The following is a 17,405-nucleotide window of genomic DNA, read 5'->3' as shown; positions in this document are numbered from 1 at the left end:
GACACGAGTCCACAGTAAAAAATATTAGGTCCGTGAGGGGCGCTCACGGGTAGCTCCCTGTCCCTGATGTTGCTGGCGGAGGCGCGGCCAGGTGCCTCTGCACGATGCCTCCGTCCCCCCTCCCCAAGTGCTGACTCTGCGGTTCCCAGCCCATTGGCAGGGAACCGCGGCCAATGGGAGCTGCGGGGGTGGCGCCTGCGGCCATGGCAGCACGCAGAACCACCTGGTTGCGCCTCCACATAGGAGCTGGAGAGGGGACATGCCGCTGCTTCTGGGAGCTGCTTGAGGTAAGCGCTGCACAGAGCGCACACGCACGCACATGCCCCACCCCCTTGCCCCAGCCATGATTCCCCTCCGAAGCCTGGACCGGCCCAGCCCGGAGCCGCCTCCTGCACCCCCAGCTGGAGTCCTCACCCCCCCCCCCCCGAACTCCAACCCTCTACTCCAACCCTCTGCTCCATCCCAGAGCCCCCTCCCACACCTTGAACCCCTCATTTATGGTCCCACCTCGGAACCCGCACCCCCAGCCCAGAGCCCATACTCCCTCCCACACTCCAACCCCCTGCCTCAGCTCAGAGCCCCCTCCCGCTCCCCGCTCATGTCCGTCACTAAGTCCGGTATTTTTGTCAAGTGTCCGTCCCGCAACATGGTGATGCTGACCCCTGCCTGGGACATGTGAGGGGCCGGCTGTGAACTTCCCTTACATCCCAGAGACAGCTGGTTGTGATGGTCCCTGTGCCCACAGGGTGGGGCCCCTGTTCCTCTGACCTTTTCCCCCTATCTTTCTTACAGTTGCTGTTTAATAAATTGTAATTGGTTTGAACTTAATGTAGTGATCAGTGGGTCAGGGAAGTGGCCGGTGTGGAGAGAGTGCCTGGGAGTGGGGACACCCAAGCCCCTGTCCTAGATTGTCCTAGATTGTCCCAGAAATCGTGAGCCTGGGCTTGTCGGGGTTACAAGGACTCTGCCACATGGCAGGGAGGAAAGGGAGCCCTCGAGGTCAGGCAGGCCTCTGGGTAAAGGGAGTGGGAGCGAGGACTCAGATCCTTTCACTAGCCAATCCCAACCAGGGTAGTGCAGAGGCCAGGAAAGTGCCCCACAGGAGCGGGACCGTTTCCCACCTTAGCTAAGGAAGCAGGTGGTGCCGGGCTGGCTCTTGTCTCCCAGTTGTGCTTCTGGGAAGGGGTTGGTGGCTGTGTATCTGGGGCACTGTTTGCGTTGCTGTTGCCAGCCTGCTGCATGACAGTGTGCTACTGATCCCCGCCCCGGGGGGGGTTGGGTTTTTTTGTTTTTTTTTAAGGGAGAGACTTCTCCCAATGGAATCCTGCCCAGGAGAGGCTGAGGGCTGAGCTGGCAGGCTGGAGCTGCTCAGATACCAGGGTGATGGGCCTGGCCAAGCCGGCTCTTCTGCAGCGTGGGGGCAGGTCCATCAGCCCCTCCGAATGCGCTGGGCTCACCTGCCTGCCCTGAAGGCGAAGCTGCTGCTCATGTTCTCTGTGGAGGTCACAGGCTCGGGGTCACCCGTCCTGCCTGGGTCCATGTTGTCCAGCTAACTGTCCTCCCCCTCCAGAAATTATTTGTGGCGAGTGAGATGCCCTGCAAGCGAGTCTGATGAAACAACCTGGGGCCCACGTCTGTACCTGGTGGGCATCAGGCTGCCCTGGAGTTGTAAACCACTCCCAAAGGGAAGCAGGGGGAGCTTCCTCTCTCGAGACCCTTCCTATAAGGGTGGGTGTCATGTAGGGGGAACCCCTGCCCAGCCTGGAGGTGGGAAAGGGACTAGCAATGACTTGCCTGGACTCTTCCCGCTCCAGCTGCTGCTAGCTCCTCCCGTCCTGGCGGGCAGAAAATGCTCCGGGAGACTCTCTGGATGAGGGCCTTGGGGGACCTCAGAGGACTGTGGTGATGGTGCCTCCTCCCAGTGCCTGGTGGGGCTCGGCTGTTCCGGTGCGAGGCTGGTGTCCACGGACTCTGAGCCCAGGGAGAAGGGGTGGGAGCGACAGCGCTCCCCGATTCCCATCACTTGCTTCTCTCTTTTCAGCTGTTGAGCCGGCCCCGGGCCTGGGCGCTGGTGTGCGGGGAGCAGGAGTACTGGACCGTGGAGCGGGACTGTGCCCCCTGTGTGGAGTGTCCCCCTGGGGAGGAGCCCGATAGGGTAAGCCATTCTGCCTGCTACTTAGCAAGGGGCTGCTTGGCAGCAGCTTGAGCAGAAGTATTGCCCAGGGGTGGGATTGGGTGTCTGTCCTCCCTGGCCCTTGGTGCAATCAGGGAAGTGAATGGCTCCGCACATTGCCCTGGGAGGGTGGGGTGGGGGTGGGAGGTTAAAGCCCTTTCGCTGATTCAAACCCAGCCCAGTACAAACCAGGAGTCGGCGATGGGTGGCCTCTGTGCGGTGGGCCACTGGTGGACTTCAGTCCCAGTTAGCGCTGGTCGGCAGCCTGAGCAGAGAGGCTGTGGGTGGAACGGGCCATGGGGACTGAGCTCTCCCTGCAGCTCAGAGAGGAGGCCCGCTGGCGCAGAGAGGAGCTTGCCGCGCTGCGTCCCAGTGCCATAGGGGCGGCCAGCGGTGCCAGCTCCTCTCCTGACTCCCTCTCGTTTGCTCTCCTGTAGAAGTGCGGCTCTGGGCAAGGCCTAGGTGTGACCTGTCGAGCCTGCTCTCCGGGCACCTTCTCAGCCAGCAACGGCACGGCACCCTGCTTGCCTCAGACCCCCTGTGAGGCCAGGAAGAGGGTCCGCACCAGCCCCGGGACAGCTGCAGCAGACAGCCAGTGTGGAGGCTGCATGCCAGGGTAACTTTGCTTTGTGGCTTGTCCTGGTGTGGGCAGTGCAGTGGCAGCTGGGGCTCTCTTTGTGGGGGGAGGGGGGAGTCTGGCCCGTGCACAGAGCTGGGTGGCATCTGCAAAATGAGGGTCCCGATTCTTGCCAGCCTCCCAGCGGGTAATCATGTGTAAGGACTTCAAAGCGCTACATTGGACAGGGCCCAAATCCCACAAGTTTTGTGGATCTGGCTCTGAGCCGTTGGTTCATTAGGGCCCTTCTGCAGGGTGTTATTACTAGAGCGAAGACCAGCTAGCAGGGCTGGTGTAGCCCTGTCGAGTAGGAACGCTTCCGGCTGCCCAGCAACCTCCATGCACCATGGAGAGCAAAAATCCAAGCTGCGGAGCAGGAAGGCGGTTGCCTGTGAGTGTTCTTGTGAGTCACTAGAAGGCAGTTGGCTCCTCCAAGCCGGTATCCTTCAGGCAAGAGGGAGGAGAGAAACTTCCCAGTTTAGTCACCTTTCTTGCTCTGGGCTACTGACTAGCTCCAGAGTGGGTGAGTCTGGCCAGTGCAAACCCAGTGAGTCAACGGCAGTGGGTGAAAGAGATTTGGAGAAGGGGTGATGAGCATATATCTTCCTTTCCCTGTTGGGGGAAACTGTCTTGTGCTTTGCTCTGAAAATGCTCTCCAAGCACTGTATAAATGAGCGAGAGATGGCTTTGCCCCACCGCTGAAATGCAGCCACTTCTGGAGTGGAACGTGGCAGATGCTTAGCAGTGCAGAGTAGGAAAGAAAGCGAATCGCTTGTGGAGTGCAGGGAACATAACCTGCTTCCACTGTAGTCAGGCTTTGTCCGAGCTGGAATTGGTAGCAGCTGCCCCCGCCCACTGAGAATGCCTGTGAGCTGTTTAACTGCCAGCCATGGTCTCAATCTGCGTTCGGCCCTTTGCTAACCTCTCTTTGCTCTTGGCAGGTTTTACAGCCCTGAAGGAGAGACGGACCCAACAGCTGAATGCCTGCTGTGCTCCTCTGCTCCCAAAGGCGTGCCGGGCTGCCCAGGTTAGTGTAAACAGCGAGAGGGGAACGGACACCACAGCTGTCACCCTCAAAGAACTTGTGTCCGGGGGCGGAAGGGTGGGGCTTCCCTGGTGGGGCATAGGAGTTTGTCGGGGCCAAAAGGGAGGACAGTCCTTTTGGGAGCCTCTGCTGCCCATTAAGACTGTCTCCATGCAGTTCAGGGAGACAGGATTTGAATCGCTACATGCATGGCCAATCCTCTGCCTTGCCGGACCTGTGATCACCCAGGGCAGCCCTTCCGCTGCAGGCCGCGCAATCGCTGACCCAGCAGCTAAGTTCCCTCTAAGCTGCACGGGGCCGCCACAGGGGCCTGGAGAGGAGAGAGGTAGGGGGTGGGCGGGGAGCAAGTTGGGGCGTGGCAGCGGGGAGAGGCGCCTCTCACCTGGCCCTAGCTCTGGAGCTGCGGCGGCGGGGAGAGGCGCTGCAGCTCCGGCCTCACCCTAGCACCCCAAATCCCTCATCCCTGGCCTCACCCCAACCCTCTGCCCCAGCCCTGAGCCCCATCCCGCACTCCAAGCCCCTGAGCCCCACCCCCGCCACACATCACCTCCATATTGGTGCACGTAACAAATTTCATTCCGCACATGGATGTAAGAAGTCAGAGGGAACATTGGCCCAGCAGGCACAGCTGGAGATGGTGGGAGTCCGAGAAGGGGGCAAACAGGCTATCGAGCTGAGCTCCCTGCCGGTGCAGCAGAACCGATAACTAGCAGTGTGAGGATAAGCAGGTCTCAGAAACCCAAGTGGGTCCAGCCCAGAGCCCCAGGCACCCATCCGGACAGGAGACCAGTACTATATGGACTGTAATATCTTTCTCTGCCTGTCTAGCAGAGACCAGGTGTGCTGCCAGGAAAGGAGAATGCCCACGATCTCCTGGAGAAGCGGGGAGCCTCCTTTAGGGGCAGAGGACCACGTGTCCCGCCCTCTCTCGGGCAGAAGGGACAGTTCTTGGGTGGGGAGAAGAGCCACATGGACAGACTAAGGAGCTATTTCACCCACCCCTGCTCTGGGAAACAAGGAAAGTGACCCCACACGATCAGTGAAAAGGGAAGCGCTGAGGATTTTTAAAGAGCAGGACAAAAGAGCATGTGAAACCTAAACCACCACTGAGGTGGGATCCCCCCAAGAGCCAGAGCAGTGCAAGTGCAGATCCCCACCGATCCTGGATGTGGTCTGCTGGTCCTGGCCAGCAGCTTGTTTGTTGGCAACTCGGGTAGAAAAGGCCCAGCCTCTTGGCTCTGAGAATTGCCTGGCAGCTGGGGATGGCAGGGACTCAAGCGTGCTCTCAGTCGCTCAGTTTGACTTGCACGTTCTTTGAGCTATTTCAGTCCCACGGTGATTTATGCCTCCACAGTAATGTATTTATCAAGCACTCTTTGTGCCAACGCTTCATTAAAGCACTTGGGCGGGTGCAATTCAGAATTCGCTAAAGGAGACACTGCCTCAAATCCAATTGTTCTTCTGCAGAGCTCTTGTGCCAGGTTGTCCTGATGGACGCGTGAAGGGGTGGGATTGGAGCCCCGCTTTAAGTGCAGATCTCCACCTGCAGAGTCGCCGCCGACGCCTCTGGAGTTGCAGAGAAAGAGCTCCTTAGGCGAGGCATCGTCTCATGTTCAGAGTTTGCACGGTGCCTAGCCCAGCGAAGCCCCGGCCTCTAGGCGCTGTTGTAATACAAACAGCATGTTAAAGCAAGAGATCCCTGCAATGCAGCTGCTTCTAGGGCACAGCGCCTCAGCTGTTGTCACAGTGCGTAGCAACGCCATTGCTGGAGACAGGGAAGGGGAGAACACCAAGACTGACAGAACCTGCAAGGGGAATTGACGTAGAGGGGGATTTAGTTAGTGGGGCTGGTAACTATAATAATGGTTAAAACTCATCACTGCATGCACCACGTGTGCCTGGTCATGTGGATTGCCTGTTTGTACTGCCCAAGCCCACTTTGCGTGCACAGTCAGGTTCACGCACCACATATCTGCCCAGTTGCATCCCAGGCATGTGAATGCCACCCACGTCGACCAGGGCCACACCTTCCAGGTGCTCGGTGGTGAGCTAGCTAGCTAGACAGCCCTTGCAGGAGGGTGTGGGGATATCACTGCAGTGCAAGCTCCTCTCTGGGGGGGCAGTCCCTCCCCACCCATGCTGAGACTGCAGCGTTCAGATCTGGGGGTGTGCAGGGTGCATTGCGGGGGGTGACGTGGAGCTGGATGGAAGGAAACAAACCCTGTCTGTAAAGTTTCAGAGTAGCAGCCGTGTTAATCTGTATCCGCAAAAAGAAAAGGAGAACTTGTGGCACCTTAGAGACTAACCAATTTATTTGAGCATAAGCTTTCGTGAGCTACAGCTCACTTCATCTAGTGAGCTGTAGCTCACGAAAGCTCATGCTCAGATAAATTTGTTAGTCTCTAAGGTGCCACAAGTTCTCCTTTTCTTTTTGTCTGTAAAGTGTGATTCACGTGTGGACTCACCTGGGGCCAGGCTAGCCTGAAACTTCCGGAGGCACTGGTTTGGATCCCAACAGAGCCCTGCAGTGGGTTAGGCCTGTAACAACCTAGATCCTGAATGGTCACAAAAGCTCCCAGGGCCACAAGAATAGGGCACTTGGCCCCTTGTCCTTGCCCACAGTGTCTAGGACCTCGTTGGAAACCTGACTCACCCCTACAGGCTATCCACCCACCCTCAGCGTGGAGGATGGTGAAGCCGGGGCGCTGCTGCCATATGCATAGGAGGGCTGGGGGTGGGGCTTCTGTAGCCAAGTAAGTGCTTTGGAGAGGCCCTGGCTAAGGGAACTGGATGGAAAGAGTGGGGGGATGGCCCGGTGGGGATTCCTCTGCCTACCTGCCACAGCCCAGCCAGTTCAGATGTGTGGTCTGATCCTGGTGTCCCTTTGGAACGGTCTCCCCAAGGACGGGAGTGGAGGTGTCTCTGAACAGGTTCCCAAGCCATGAACGGATCCCCCTTCTGCTCACTCCAAGTGGGAGGCAGGAGGGCAGATGTGCATTTTGGAGGAGAACTGGCCCACGCCTTTTTATGGTTTGGGATCTCTTCTCCCCTGTCCTGCTGGAATGGAGCTAGCAGGAGCTGCTTTCCCATCCCTCCACTGGTGCCCACACGAGCTCTGTTCCAGCTGTGGGCGTATCCGAAATCGAATCCCCGGCGGGGGATCAGTATTGCCCAGGAGAGGCCATGACTACACTACCACTTCTGTTGGCAACACTTTTGTCAGTCAGGGGTGTGAAAAATACACACCCCTGACTGACAAAAGTGCCCATGTGGACAGTGCTGTGTCGGTGGGAGAGCGCTTACCCCGACCCGGCTGCGGCTCTTCGGCCCCCACGGCACCGCCTGCAGGCCAGGCCAGAAGCCGGAGCCAGAGCTGGGGTAAGAGCCGCACAGGGAGCTGCGGACCCTCCATGTGCTCAGGGCGGGGACGTGGGCCGTGGCCCCAGGCAGGTGGAGGGTCTGTGGTACCTGGGCCAGGCTCCGGTGTCCAGTCTGGCCGACGGGGCAGGGGGCCGGACCTGTGGTGAAAACTGCAGGCAGGAGGGGGCAAAGGGGTGGGCAGTGCAGGTGGGGGAGGGGAGCTTACAGTGGGACAGTTTACTCCCTGCAAGGCTGAAGAGCCCGGTCTGGGCTCCTTGAGGGAGACTCTTTGGGGTGAGGAGGAGTTGGGGGATGGGAAGCCTGTGCTTTGGGGGTTGGGGGCGGGCTGCTGTTTCGGTGCCTCCAGGCCCCTTGCAGCCTGTCCTGAGCCGTCCGTGACTGTCTCTTCCCTGGGGGTGGGGGGTGGGGGGAGGGCGGGAACTGAAAGCTGGAGCGACGTCCTGCTGTTGACCAGCATTTTAGCTTGAATGACGGGGGCCTGGCTCCCCAAATCCCAGCCACTTCTGTGCCCTGCTGCAGAGCGACAGCTCTCCAGCCCAAGGGGTCTGGGCACAGAGTGCCCACTGCGTCACAGACCCCTCACAAAACGGCCCCTCAGTTACCCCAGAATGGGTTGTTTTTTTCCAGTTTTCAAGGAAAAACTGAAACCAACTCCCCAAAAACCTGACCATGTTTCCAGAAATCTCAACCGAAACCAGGAAACGTGAACCAAAAAATGAACATTTCACTGACAAGCAGGCAGTGGTGCCTAAGATAACTGCCTGGCAAAGGCGTGTTCCCTCCCTCCGTAATAAACATACCTAGCTCTTTGCAAAGGAGGCAAGTAGCATTATCCCTGTTTTACAGATGAGGATACTGAGGCACTCAGCAGAGCCAGGACTAGAACCCAGGTCTCCTGGCTTCCAGTCTAGTGCTCGAGCTACTAGGCCACTGTCAATACAGGCTCTCTTTTAACCCTCTTCCCTCCAGGCGCGAAGCAGTGGCTGACCCGGCTGGCGAGGAACGTCGAGGCCCTGCACAGACGGGACGAGAGGGCGGCGCCCAATGGCACCCGGGACGGGAAGCGGGAGGAAAACGCCACGCAGTACGCCGTGCTGGCCATCGTGCCGGTCTTCTGCGTCATGGGGCTCCTGGGCATCCTCTTCTGCAACCTGCTGAAGAAAAAAGGCTACCACTGCACGGCCCACAAGGAGAGCGAGGAGGAGGTGGCAAAGGCAGAGAGAGGCGGTAAGGGCCACTGAGTGGGCTCAGCGCATTCTCCCCGCAATCCCTGCCTGAGCGCTCGTGCCTAGCACCGACTAGGGGCAGCAGGGGGCGCCCCCAGCAGTAGGAGGGCGCTGGGTTGCCTTGCGGCACTGCAGCCCCAGATGCCAGACTCCCCACTGCCTCTCTAGCGCCCCACCCTGGCTGATCTGTGCCCGCCCTTTGGGTGGCACGACCGGCACACTGGAAATACTGATGATGATGATGATGATGATGTGCAAGAACTAGACCAGCCCCTGCTATGCCCCAGCCTGGCAAAGGGGAGAGATTGGCCTCTGAGTCCCCCACCCCATGGGCAGAGTGGGAGCAGAGCGGGCATTGTGGATGTGTGCTGGGAAGCCTGGCAGCCCAGGTGCATTGACCGCACCAGCGCATTTGCTCTAGTCTCTAAGCAGGCTGCCAGCGGCTAAGGCACTCAGACCCAGGAGCTCCTGCCCACCTGGGGTGCAAGGATCAACTTGGGGGGAGGGAGGGGAGCAGTTTCTTTTAAAGACCTCGTGTGATAAACGCTTTAGTCACCAGCTCCTTCCTCTGGCAGGGGCTCTGGGTTTGTTTCTTTGTCTGCTTTTGGCTTTTTGCTCTCTAAACAAACTCCCTCTCCTGTAGGTAGAGGGGAAGGGAGGTCACCCTGCGTCAGTCCCATGCTGTCCATAGCAGGACTGATCAGTTCACCCCTCCTGTAGAGACATCTCACTGCCCTGTCTCCGCCCGCTCTCCTGTGGCAGCATTCTCCCTTGCCATGGAGCCGGGAGGGAGGGGGACTGGCCGTGTTGCATCACCTGAGTTCTCACGAGCTGGGGCAATGGTGAGCGCTGGGGACACAGGCTAGCGAGGGTGCCCAGAGAGAACCTGGAAAGCCATCTCCTCCTTGGCAGAGCACAGAGTCCTGGCAGCGGCTGACTGGCTGCATTGCCTCGTGTCTAGCAGCTAACGCTCTGCACTTTGTGGGCCAGAGCACCAGCCGGTGTGAATCAGGAGAGTGCCAGTCCAATCAATGAGCCAAACCCTGTTTACCCCAGCGAGGGTCTGGCCCACAGTGTCTCTCTTGCCCAAGGATCTCAAAGCGTTTTACAGCTGTGAATTCTCACATCTCCTAGGCAGCTGGTATTATCCCCCGACTTACAGCCGAGGCACAGTGCAGTACCAGTGGTGGCAGCAGTGGGCTTGCCTGGCCCACTGCCCCCTGGTCTGACCACCAGTCCATGCTCCCTCCTTGGTGGAACATCTCCTGGGTGGTCCAGCAGGATCCACTCTCTAGCAATGCAGCACCTCTGGTGTCGGCCTTGCCCCGGTGCAGCTGCAGTGACTTTACCACCCCTCGGCGCTGTCAGTCCTTCTCAACTAACCCCTTCCATGCCCCACGTCCCCTGGAGTGTGGGGTTACCCGCCAAGGGTGCCTCATTCCCAGCACTGACGGCAGATCCCCTCCCTTGTGCGGCGTACTGAGAAGAGCCCCTGACTGCAGCCGGGGAGGGATGGGCTGATGTGGAGGAGCCAGGGGAGGGGTCGCCCCAAGCTCGTGAGTTCCTGAGCTCCCGCGTCAGGGCCTGCCGCAGGGAACAAAGCCCTGTTCAGCAGGTTACCTCAAGGGCAGGAGCTGCTGCAGGAGAGGCCGCCAGACGCCTCTGCAGTTACACGGGTGAGGACTGAACAGCGCTGCCCAAGGGCTCGCCATCCTTGGGAGAGTGATGGGCCATGACCGTCAGCGCGAGATGGGGGTGGGTGGCGGGGGGGGACAGAAGGTCGTGAGTCGGAAACCTCCAGAAATGTGAGGTTGGCTTAAACGCCAGGAGATTTAAACTAAATCCTTGTTATGTTTGACGGGGGGTTGGGCAGGGGAGGGGTTGTCTGTCATTTGAACTCTCCCTGCTCTCCCCCTCCATGTGCACATGGGGTGGGATGATTTACAGGTTGCAGATGCAGCTTCCAGTGCATGCCAAGGAGGGCCTGGGGTCCCCGGACAATGCCCCAGCTCCATCCCGCTGCCCTGTGCAGGCTCCAGCAGCTGCCCCTGCTGCAGCTGGGGAGGGGCTGCCCTGAGCTCCCTCCTCCATTAACTTCCTGCACGGGGGTGGAGGCCCCTGCTGCTAAGCTTAGGCTGGGCTGGGTGTGGGGCAGCTCAGGGCACCCCGTACCGCTGGCAGCTGCTAAGGCTGCTGCTTGCATTGTGTGTAGCACAGCAGTCCCTAGTGGCCCAAAGGGGGAAGTGCAGGCAGGCAAAATTGTCCTTGTTCATGAGATCCAGCAGGCTTGGGGCATGTGGCTGCTCCTCCTGTGTACAGACCGCTGCCTCCCCACGGCTGGCAGCATTAACTACTGCCAGAGCTGACACCAGGAGAGAGGGGCCTCTGTCCTGGTGCATGGATCATCCTGCCCTGGGGAGCTGCAGTCAGGCTTGGGGTGGAAGTCACAGCAGTGAGGCAGCTTCCTGCTGATGGTCAGATTTTGGCTGGGGGGAAGGGAAATGAGTGAGAGGATCTGAGTGGGGAAGGCATTGGCCAGGACCCTGCTAGCAGTGCTTGCTGCGCTAGCAGCTCAGCGGTTCCCTTTTGTCCCCCCGGAGTGCGGTTTGCCCAGGAAGCCGAGCAGGCTGGTGTCGAGTTCCTCCGCTCCATCCTGGTCCCATCCTCTAGTGTTCCAGCAGCTCTCGCTGTATCCTTTTGCTTTTTGGCATGTGACTCGACCCTAGTGCGGTGCTGGATCATGGAGAGGAATCTGCTAACTCCCTTCCTTTGCCCTCCTTCCAGACCCTTTGCCTCGCCGGCCAGAGGCTAAAGGCGGATGGAATTCAGTTTCTCTTCTCTCCTCGCCCTTTTTGTTCTGTTTTTGTTCCTCTTGATTTCAGTTCTGGTAGCCAGTTCATTTCCTCTGAAGTCAATCCAGTTCCTTTCCTGCAGCTGTGCAGAAAGTCCGCCCCATTCTCCAGCCAGGAGACCTCTTTCTAGTGTAAAGCTAGCCACAGGTTCTCTATGGGTCCAGGTGACACAGTAATAAACCCTCCTGCTCCCTGGACGCACAAGCCTTTTCACCTGTGCTTGATCGAGGGTGGGAGGCACTTCTGGAATTTCTCAGTGAGGACAGGGCTAGGGCTAGTTAAGGAGTGTGTGTGTGTGTGTGTGAGAGAGAGAGAGAGAGAGAGAGAGAGAGAGAGAGGTTGCCCTCTGGTGACTGGCCTGGAGAGGGGATCTGCTGGTAGCTTAGGGAGCTCTTAGATCAAGCGGTAGAAGTCTCAGTGTTTGGAGCTAAGGAGCCGGGCTCTAGTCTGATTCCCCTCTGGGTGCATATGAGAACGAGTGTGTTTGCAGCACATGGGTTTGTTACAGGAGGGCTTCTCCGCTGCCCCCGGTCCCTGCCTATTGCTAAGCTCTTGATGGCTAGCATGCTGCGTTTCTGGAGCAGCCTGGCTATGCAGTGCCAGAATTCTCTAAGCAATTCCAAGGCTGGTCCCAAGATCATCTTCTCCCCGTACTTAGTTAATCAGTATTTCAAGAACCATACCCCAGTGGCACTGTGAATAGACAAACAGCTGCTGAAAGAGAGTCCAGAGCTGCCAGACACAAGCCAGAATGAAGCTGTACAACAAGCCCCCTGGAGAATGGGCCTCTCTAGAGCTTGGCCTCTCTGGAGCGAGCTTGCTCTGCTCTGAGACAATCGGATCTGGCCGTCTCTCAGGTAGAGATTCAGGCCTGGGGTCTTGTAGGAGGCTTGGGTTTGAGATCCTGCCCCAATCATTCTCTCTGGGCAAGGAAAGGAGCATGTGTTTCTAGCTGCTCTGTAGTGACCCCCTCTGGCTAGTAGGGGAATGGCAGCAACGCTGTGATGGGAGTCCCCATCCAGTCGTCCTTGCCTGAAGAAAGTTCTCCAGCCTGGGGCCTTGAGGGAGAAGGGGGCGGATAATGCTATGACTCATGACACTGGTGGTGACATCTGCTGTTAGGGTGCTGGTCAAAACTCACAACCCCCCACTTCACTAGAGCCTCTGCAGGCTGAAAACCTCTTTTCTTGTCTGTAATACCTGGGCATTAGGGTTGCCTTCCAGTGTCTGAGCTGCAAAGATGGTCTGGCACCTACTGCTGCCCCCAGTCAGGGGAGACTTCTTGTAGCTCACACTGCTGCATCCTGCATTTTTGGTGCAGAGCACCTCGGAAGGAGCAGAGTTTGAATCCCCTCTCCCCCGGGGTGTGACTTTGCAGCGCCTGGATTTGTTGCAGTGCCCAACATAGGCACAGCAATGCACAGCTGCCCAAGTAACACAGGCTGAGGAAGAAGGGTGGGTTGTGGTTGGCTCTCCTCTGAATCACGGGCACATCAGTCCTGGAGACAACTTTATACAACTGGCGTGTGCTACCCTTCCCTGACCCCCAATCGGGTTCCAATATCTTGTGGCAAGGAGTTCCTCAGGTGAAGCCCCTTTGCTGGGAATGCTCTGTCCCCAGTCTCTGATGGCTGGAATCTCGGGCTATTTTAGCCTCAGTGTCCTCTATAATTGTTTTGGATGCTTAGGTGGTTTCTGAGGTGTTAGCCAAACTGTGCTAGGAATGGCATAGCCCTCTCTGTAGATAAGGCACTGGACTGGGACTCAGGAGACCTGAGTTCAGTTCCCAGCTCTGCCACTGGCCTGCTGTGTGACCTTGGGCAAGTTGCCTCCCTCCCCATGCCTCAGTTTCCCCATCTGTCAAATGGAGATAAAAATATTGTGACCCCCTTTGTACAACACTTAGCTCTTGTACAGCACATTGAGATCTAGCTGTTTTCTGCAATACAGGCCATAATACTAGGGGTAACTAAGACCCTAATACCTCTGTTTTTGGTGGCATGGGAGGGGGCCAGTTTGGGTAGCAACAGGGCTGTCTGTGACTATCCCAGAAGACTCTCTCTATTTATAGGAGTTCAGCCAGAAGCCAGCCTGTTCCTAACCAATAGCACTTGGCTGACTAGGCTGGCTTGCGGTTGCCTTAGACGCGCCTGGCACTTCAGCCAATAGGAATGCGTCTCTTCAGCATTGATGCTTGGACCAGCTGTTACATTTCCGTCACCCCATGACGCCTGTCCCCGGTGCCTCGCTCATCACTGGAGACAATAGAAACAAAGCCCAGGGTAGATCAAGAGCCTTGAGATAAATTGTTCTCTGAAAACAAGAGGCCCATTCTGAGTCTGGTTAGTAGCGCCTGGGGATGGCTTAGATCCCTAATCCTCTGGTTTGGCACCCCCAGAGTCCACGGGTCAGAACTTGGCAAGTGTGAGTCAGTGTTTTATCTAACCCAGGTGGCTGAGGGTTGCTGTGTGGGAAATTCTCTAGGGACGACTTAAAACTGGAATCCCCTTTTCTGCGTGGTCAATAGAAATGCCATGGTGCTTTTGAGAACAGCATTCATGGGCAAGACACAACAGGGCAAAATACTCCCCTGCCCCACCCCACTTCGGCATGCTTCGCTGTGTGCAAGTTGGCTGGTACCTTCCATCCCAGAGGTGGCTGCGTTTCTGCCGTACTGTATATGTGGAGCTTGTGAACCACTTTGGGATCTGAATCAAAATCCTGGCATGGGATAGTCCTGAGCTGTGGTGAAGTCTGGGTCATCGCTTTGCCCCTCTGTCATTAGTCCCTGGGCCAGATAGGAGCTGTGGGAACGTTCTTTGACCTCGCTTTTTCAAGCAACGGGCTCTGGACCTGTTCCCTGCGTCGAGCCCACCCTCTTTGTTACATAGAGCCCATGATGGGGGCATGCGTTCATTTCTCTTAAATTCCCCTGCAGAAGTGCAGGGGAATCCTCCAGATAAAACTGTGTGATGCAGATGTGTGGGGCTCATAACCGGAGCGAGGGAAGCTTGGAGTTGATTAAAACGGAGCCTGCTGCCCCCGTGCATTCACAATTCCTGAGTCAGGCTCCAAAAAACCAGGAAAATGGCTGCTTTATCACGAGACTTAAACATACCTGGGGGTCTGTTTGAGTTTCTGGGTTTTGAGCCTTTACGGGGTCACGTTTTCGGGCTCTGTTCTGCAGCAGTGAGGCCTACGGACTCTGTACTTGAAAACCTGAGATTCGGTTGTAATCACATGACTCCGGGGCTGGAGTTTTAAGAAGAAAACGGCAAATATTGTGAGACTTGTGCTTAAAATGTGAGAGTTGGCACCGCGAGTGATTTCTATGCAGCTGCTACACCTCCCTTAGGCTATGAACAAAGTAACCGCACAACAGCATCCATCTTCCCCCCCGTGTCCCCCTACACAACACACACTGACAGATGGCAAGACCAAGCACCCTCTTCATTTGCCTTCTCCTATTTGTCTCTGTGCCTTCATCTGTGTTACCCCCCAGCCCCCCGGCCTGGGCTTCCACCCTCTCCAGATCCCTCAGAAGTAGACTCATCTCTAAACCCTGATTCCTCACTCGAACGCCCAAGCAACACAAAACCCCTCTAGAACCATGGCGACAACCAACACCTGCCCAGCACGCCCGCTGGCTCTGAGCGCGAGCCCTGCAGGGCAGCCTGGCGTGCTGTTGGCCTGCCCGCCGCGGCCCTCGGTGATTGCCCTGCAGCACGCCTCCCCTGTTTGTTTTCTGAGCTGAGTGAACGTTAAATAACCCTGAAGCGCCCAGCCCCAGCTGCCGTCGCCATGGCTACGGGGGCTCGCGGTCCCTGATGTCTGCAGCACCAGTGGTTGCTGTGTAGAAGAGTCGGGCATGAGAAGGGGGCTGGGGCTGACCTAGTTTCTGGATCAGTGTTAGCTACAGTTAAGTGACCAGGGAGTATTTGAGAGGGCTGGGGCTTCTCAGGATTGTCCAGTTGCTTTTTAACGAAAGAATCGTTCTAACTAAGGCACTGATTAGGTCACGGAATCCGTGACTTCCATTGATCTCTGACATTTTCTGCCCTGGGGCTGGAGCTCCCAGCCAGCCCTGTCCCCGCAGTTCCCAGCCCCTGCCTTGGTAGGGGGACCCATCAGCTGCCCCGCCGTGTCAGGGGGGACCCCCTGCAGCTGCCCAGCACTGCCCCTGGGGCTAGGGGACCCCGCCGCAGCCCAGCCCCACGGGCAGGGGGACCCCAGAGCTCCCATGCACCACAGTGGTGGGGGACCCGGGAGCCCCAGCAGCAGTGGGTGCTGAACCCGCCTTGGCCTCTGTCATGGATATTTTTAGTGAAAGTCAGGGACAGGTCATGGGCTTCCATGAATTTTTGTTTATTGCCCACGACCTGTCCATGACTTTTTTTACTACAAATATCCGTGACAAAACCGTATCCTTAATTATAATACAGGGCGCATAACGCGCTTGTCATCTCACGTGCTATTCTACCCATGGTACAGCTGGGGAAACTGAGGCACCCGAGCCTAAGGAGACTCAGTGCATCAGTGGCCAGCCGCCTGTCCAGCATCCCATCCACCAGTCTGCACCGTCAGCCACAGACACTGCCCACCTGCTTTGCAAGGGGCTTGGCTGGGTTCTTCCCTGGTGTCAGACTCGCTGAGCCCCTCAGGACGGGCACTGCCACGAGATTTGGTTAGAGGAGAGCAGCAGGGCTGCTGGGCTCATGATGAGAGAGAACAGCTGGCACAGGTACCTGATGGAGGTGGAACTGGGTACCCGTTCAGGGGGCTGGGGCACATGACTTATGAGGAGAGGCTGAGGGAACTGGGCTTGTTTAGTCTGCAGAAGAGAAGAGTGAGGGGGATTTGATAGCAACCTTCAACTACCTGAAGAGGGGTTCCAAAGAGGATGGAGCTCGGCTGTTCTCAGTGGTGGCAGATGACAGAACAAGGAGCAATGGTCTCAAGTTGCTGTGGGGGAGGTTTAGGTTGGATATTAGGAAACACTATTTCACTAGTGGGGTGGTGAAGCACTGGAATGGGTTACCTAGGGAGGTGGTGGAATCTCCATCCTTAGAGGTTTTTAAGGCCTGACTTGACAGAGCCCTGGCTGGGATGATTTAGTTGGTGTTGGTCCTGCTTTGAGCAGGGGGTTGGACTAGATGACCTCCTGAGGTCTCTTCCAACCCTAATCTTCTATGATCTCGTCTCTGATGACGGCCTAACATTACCTCTGATGCGCCCAGGGAAGAGGAGTCAGGGAAGGATCTGTATGGAATGGTTCCTGGCAGGGGGTTCCCAACCTGGGGTCACCCGGGGGGTTGTGACCATCCTGCTCTTCCCATATTGCTGAATGGGAGCAGGAGCCAGCTGGCTCCTGGGCATGCCCTAGGGGGTGGCAGTGTGGTCTGGTGCACTGACTGGGACTCAATGTTTCCTCTCTCTGTGTCTGTTTCCCCATCTGCTCTCTGTAAAGTGTTCTGCAAGTTTGAGTCCTCGACTCTAGGGCCAGAGGGGACCATCGTGATCATCTAGTCTGGCCTCTGGCACAGCCCAGGCCAGAGAATTGCTCCCAGGGATGCCTGCAGCGAGCCTGGTAACTAACCACAGGTCGGTTGTTGCTGGAGCCAGCAGTCGCCAATCCTTGGCACAGCAGGGTATTGGACAGATAGCGCTATTTGCTTTGCCCCCTGCAAGGACATATCGCACTAGCTCAGAGTCCAGGGCATCACCCTCCTAAGACCTTGCCACTGGCTTTGGGAGGCCTAGCTGGATTTTTTGCTAACTGTCAGTTGCCACCTCTCTGGTGTGAGATCAGACGCTGGCCCAAGGCGATGCTTTATGAGCTGTGGCTGCAGCTCCCCTTGCCATCTGGGCTGCAGCTGCGTTAGTCAGCAATCGCCTGCAACCTCAGCCCCCTGCGCTAAGGGGGAATGAAGGCGCAGCTGTCTCCGCACAACCCAGATTGCATGGGCTGGGCTGGGACAGCAGTATCATCTCCTGGCCAGCGGGTGTAGTGGTGTTGGTATTCAAAATATCTGAGGGTCATGGGAAAGGCCGGAACGGGTGCCCAGAGGAATGTCTACCCTAGAAAGAGACAGGGCCTGTGAGCGAAGAACTT

The 17,405-nt window shown here is 57.4% G+C and overlaps 1 protein-coding gene across 1 annotated transcript in view; it reads left to right on the top strand.

Annotated features, from left to right (window-relative positions):
• RELT (RELT TNF receptor) overlaps positions 1–17,405 on the top strand; it is a 79,301-nt gene that overhangs the window by 51,125 nt on the left and 10,771 nt on the right. Inside the window, exons 3-6 of the mRNA XM_074942922.1 lie at positions 2,042–2,155; positions 2,611–2,789; positions 3,731–3,816; positions 8,185–8,442. Coding sequence (XP_074799023.1) covers positions 2,042–2,155; positions 2,611–2,789; positions 3,731–3,816; positions 8,185–8,442 — 637 coding nt within the window. The remainder of the gene's footprint in view (positions 1–2,041; positions 2,156–2,610; positions 2,790–3,730; positions 3,817–8,184; positions 8,443–17,405) is intronic.

This window comes from Natator depressus, chromosome 1 (assembly GCF_965152275.1).
Source record: "Natator depressus isolate rNatDep1 chromosome 1, rNatDep2.hap1, whole genome shotgun sequence".
In the NCBI taxonomy this organism is placed as follows: domain Eukaryota; kingdom Metazoa; phylum Chordata; order Testudines; family Cheloniidae; genus Natator; species Natator depressus.
This window is presented reverse-complemented; position numbering and strand designations above follow the sequence as displayed.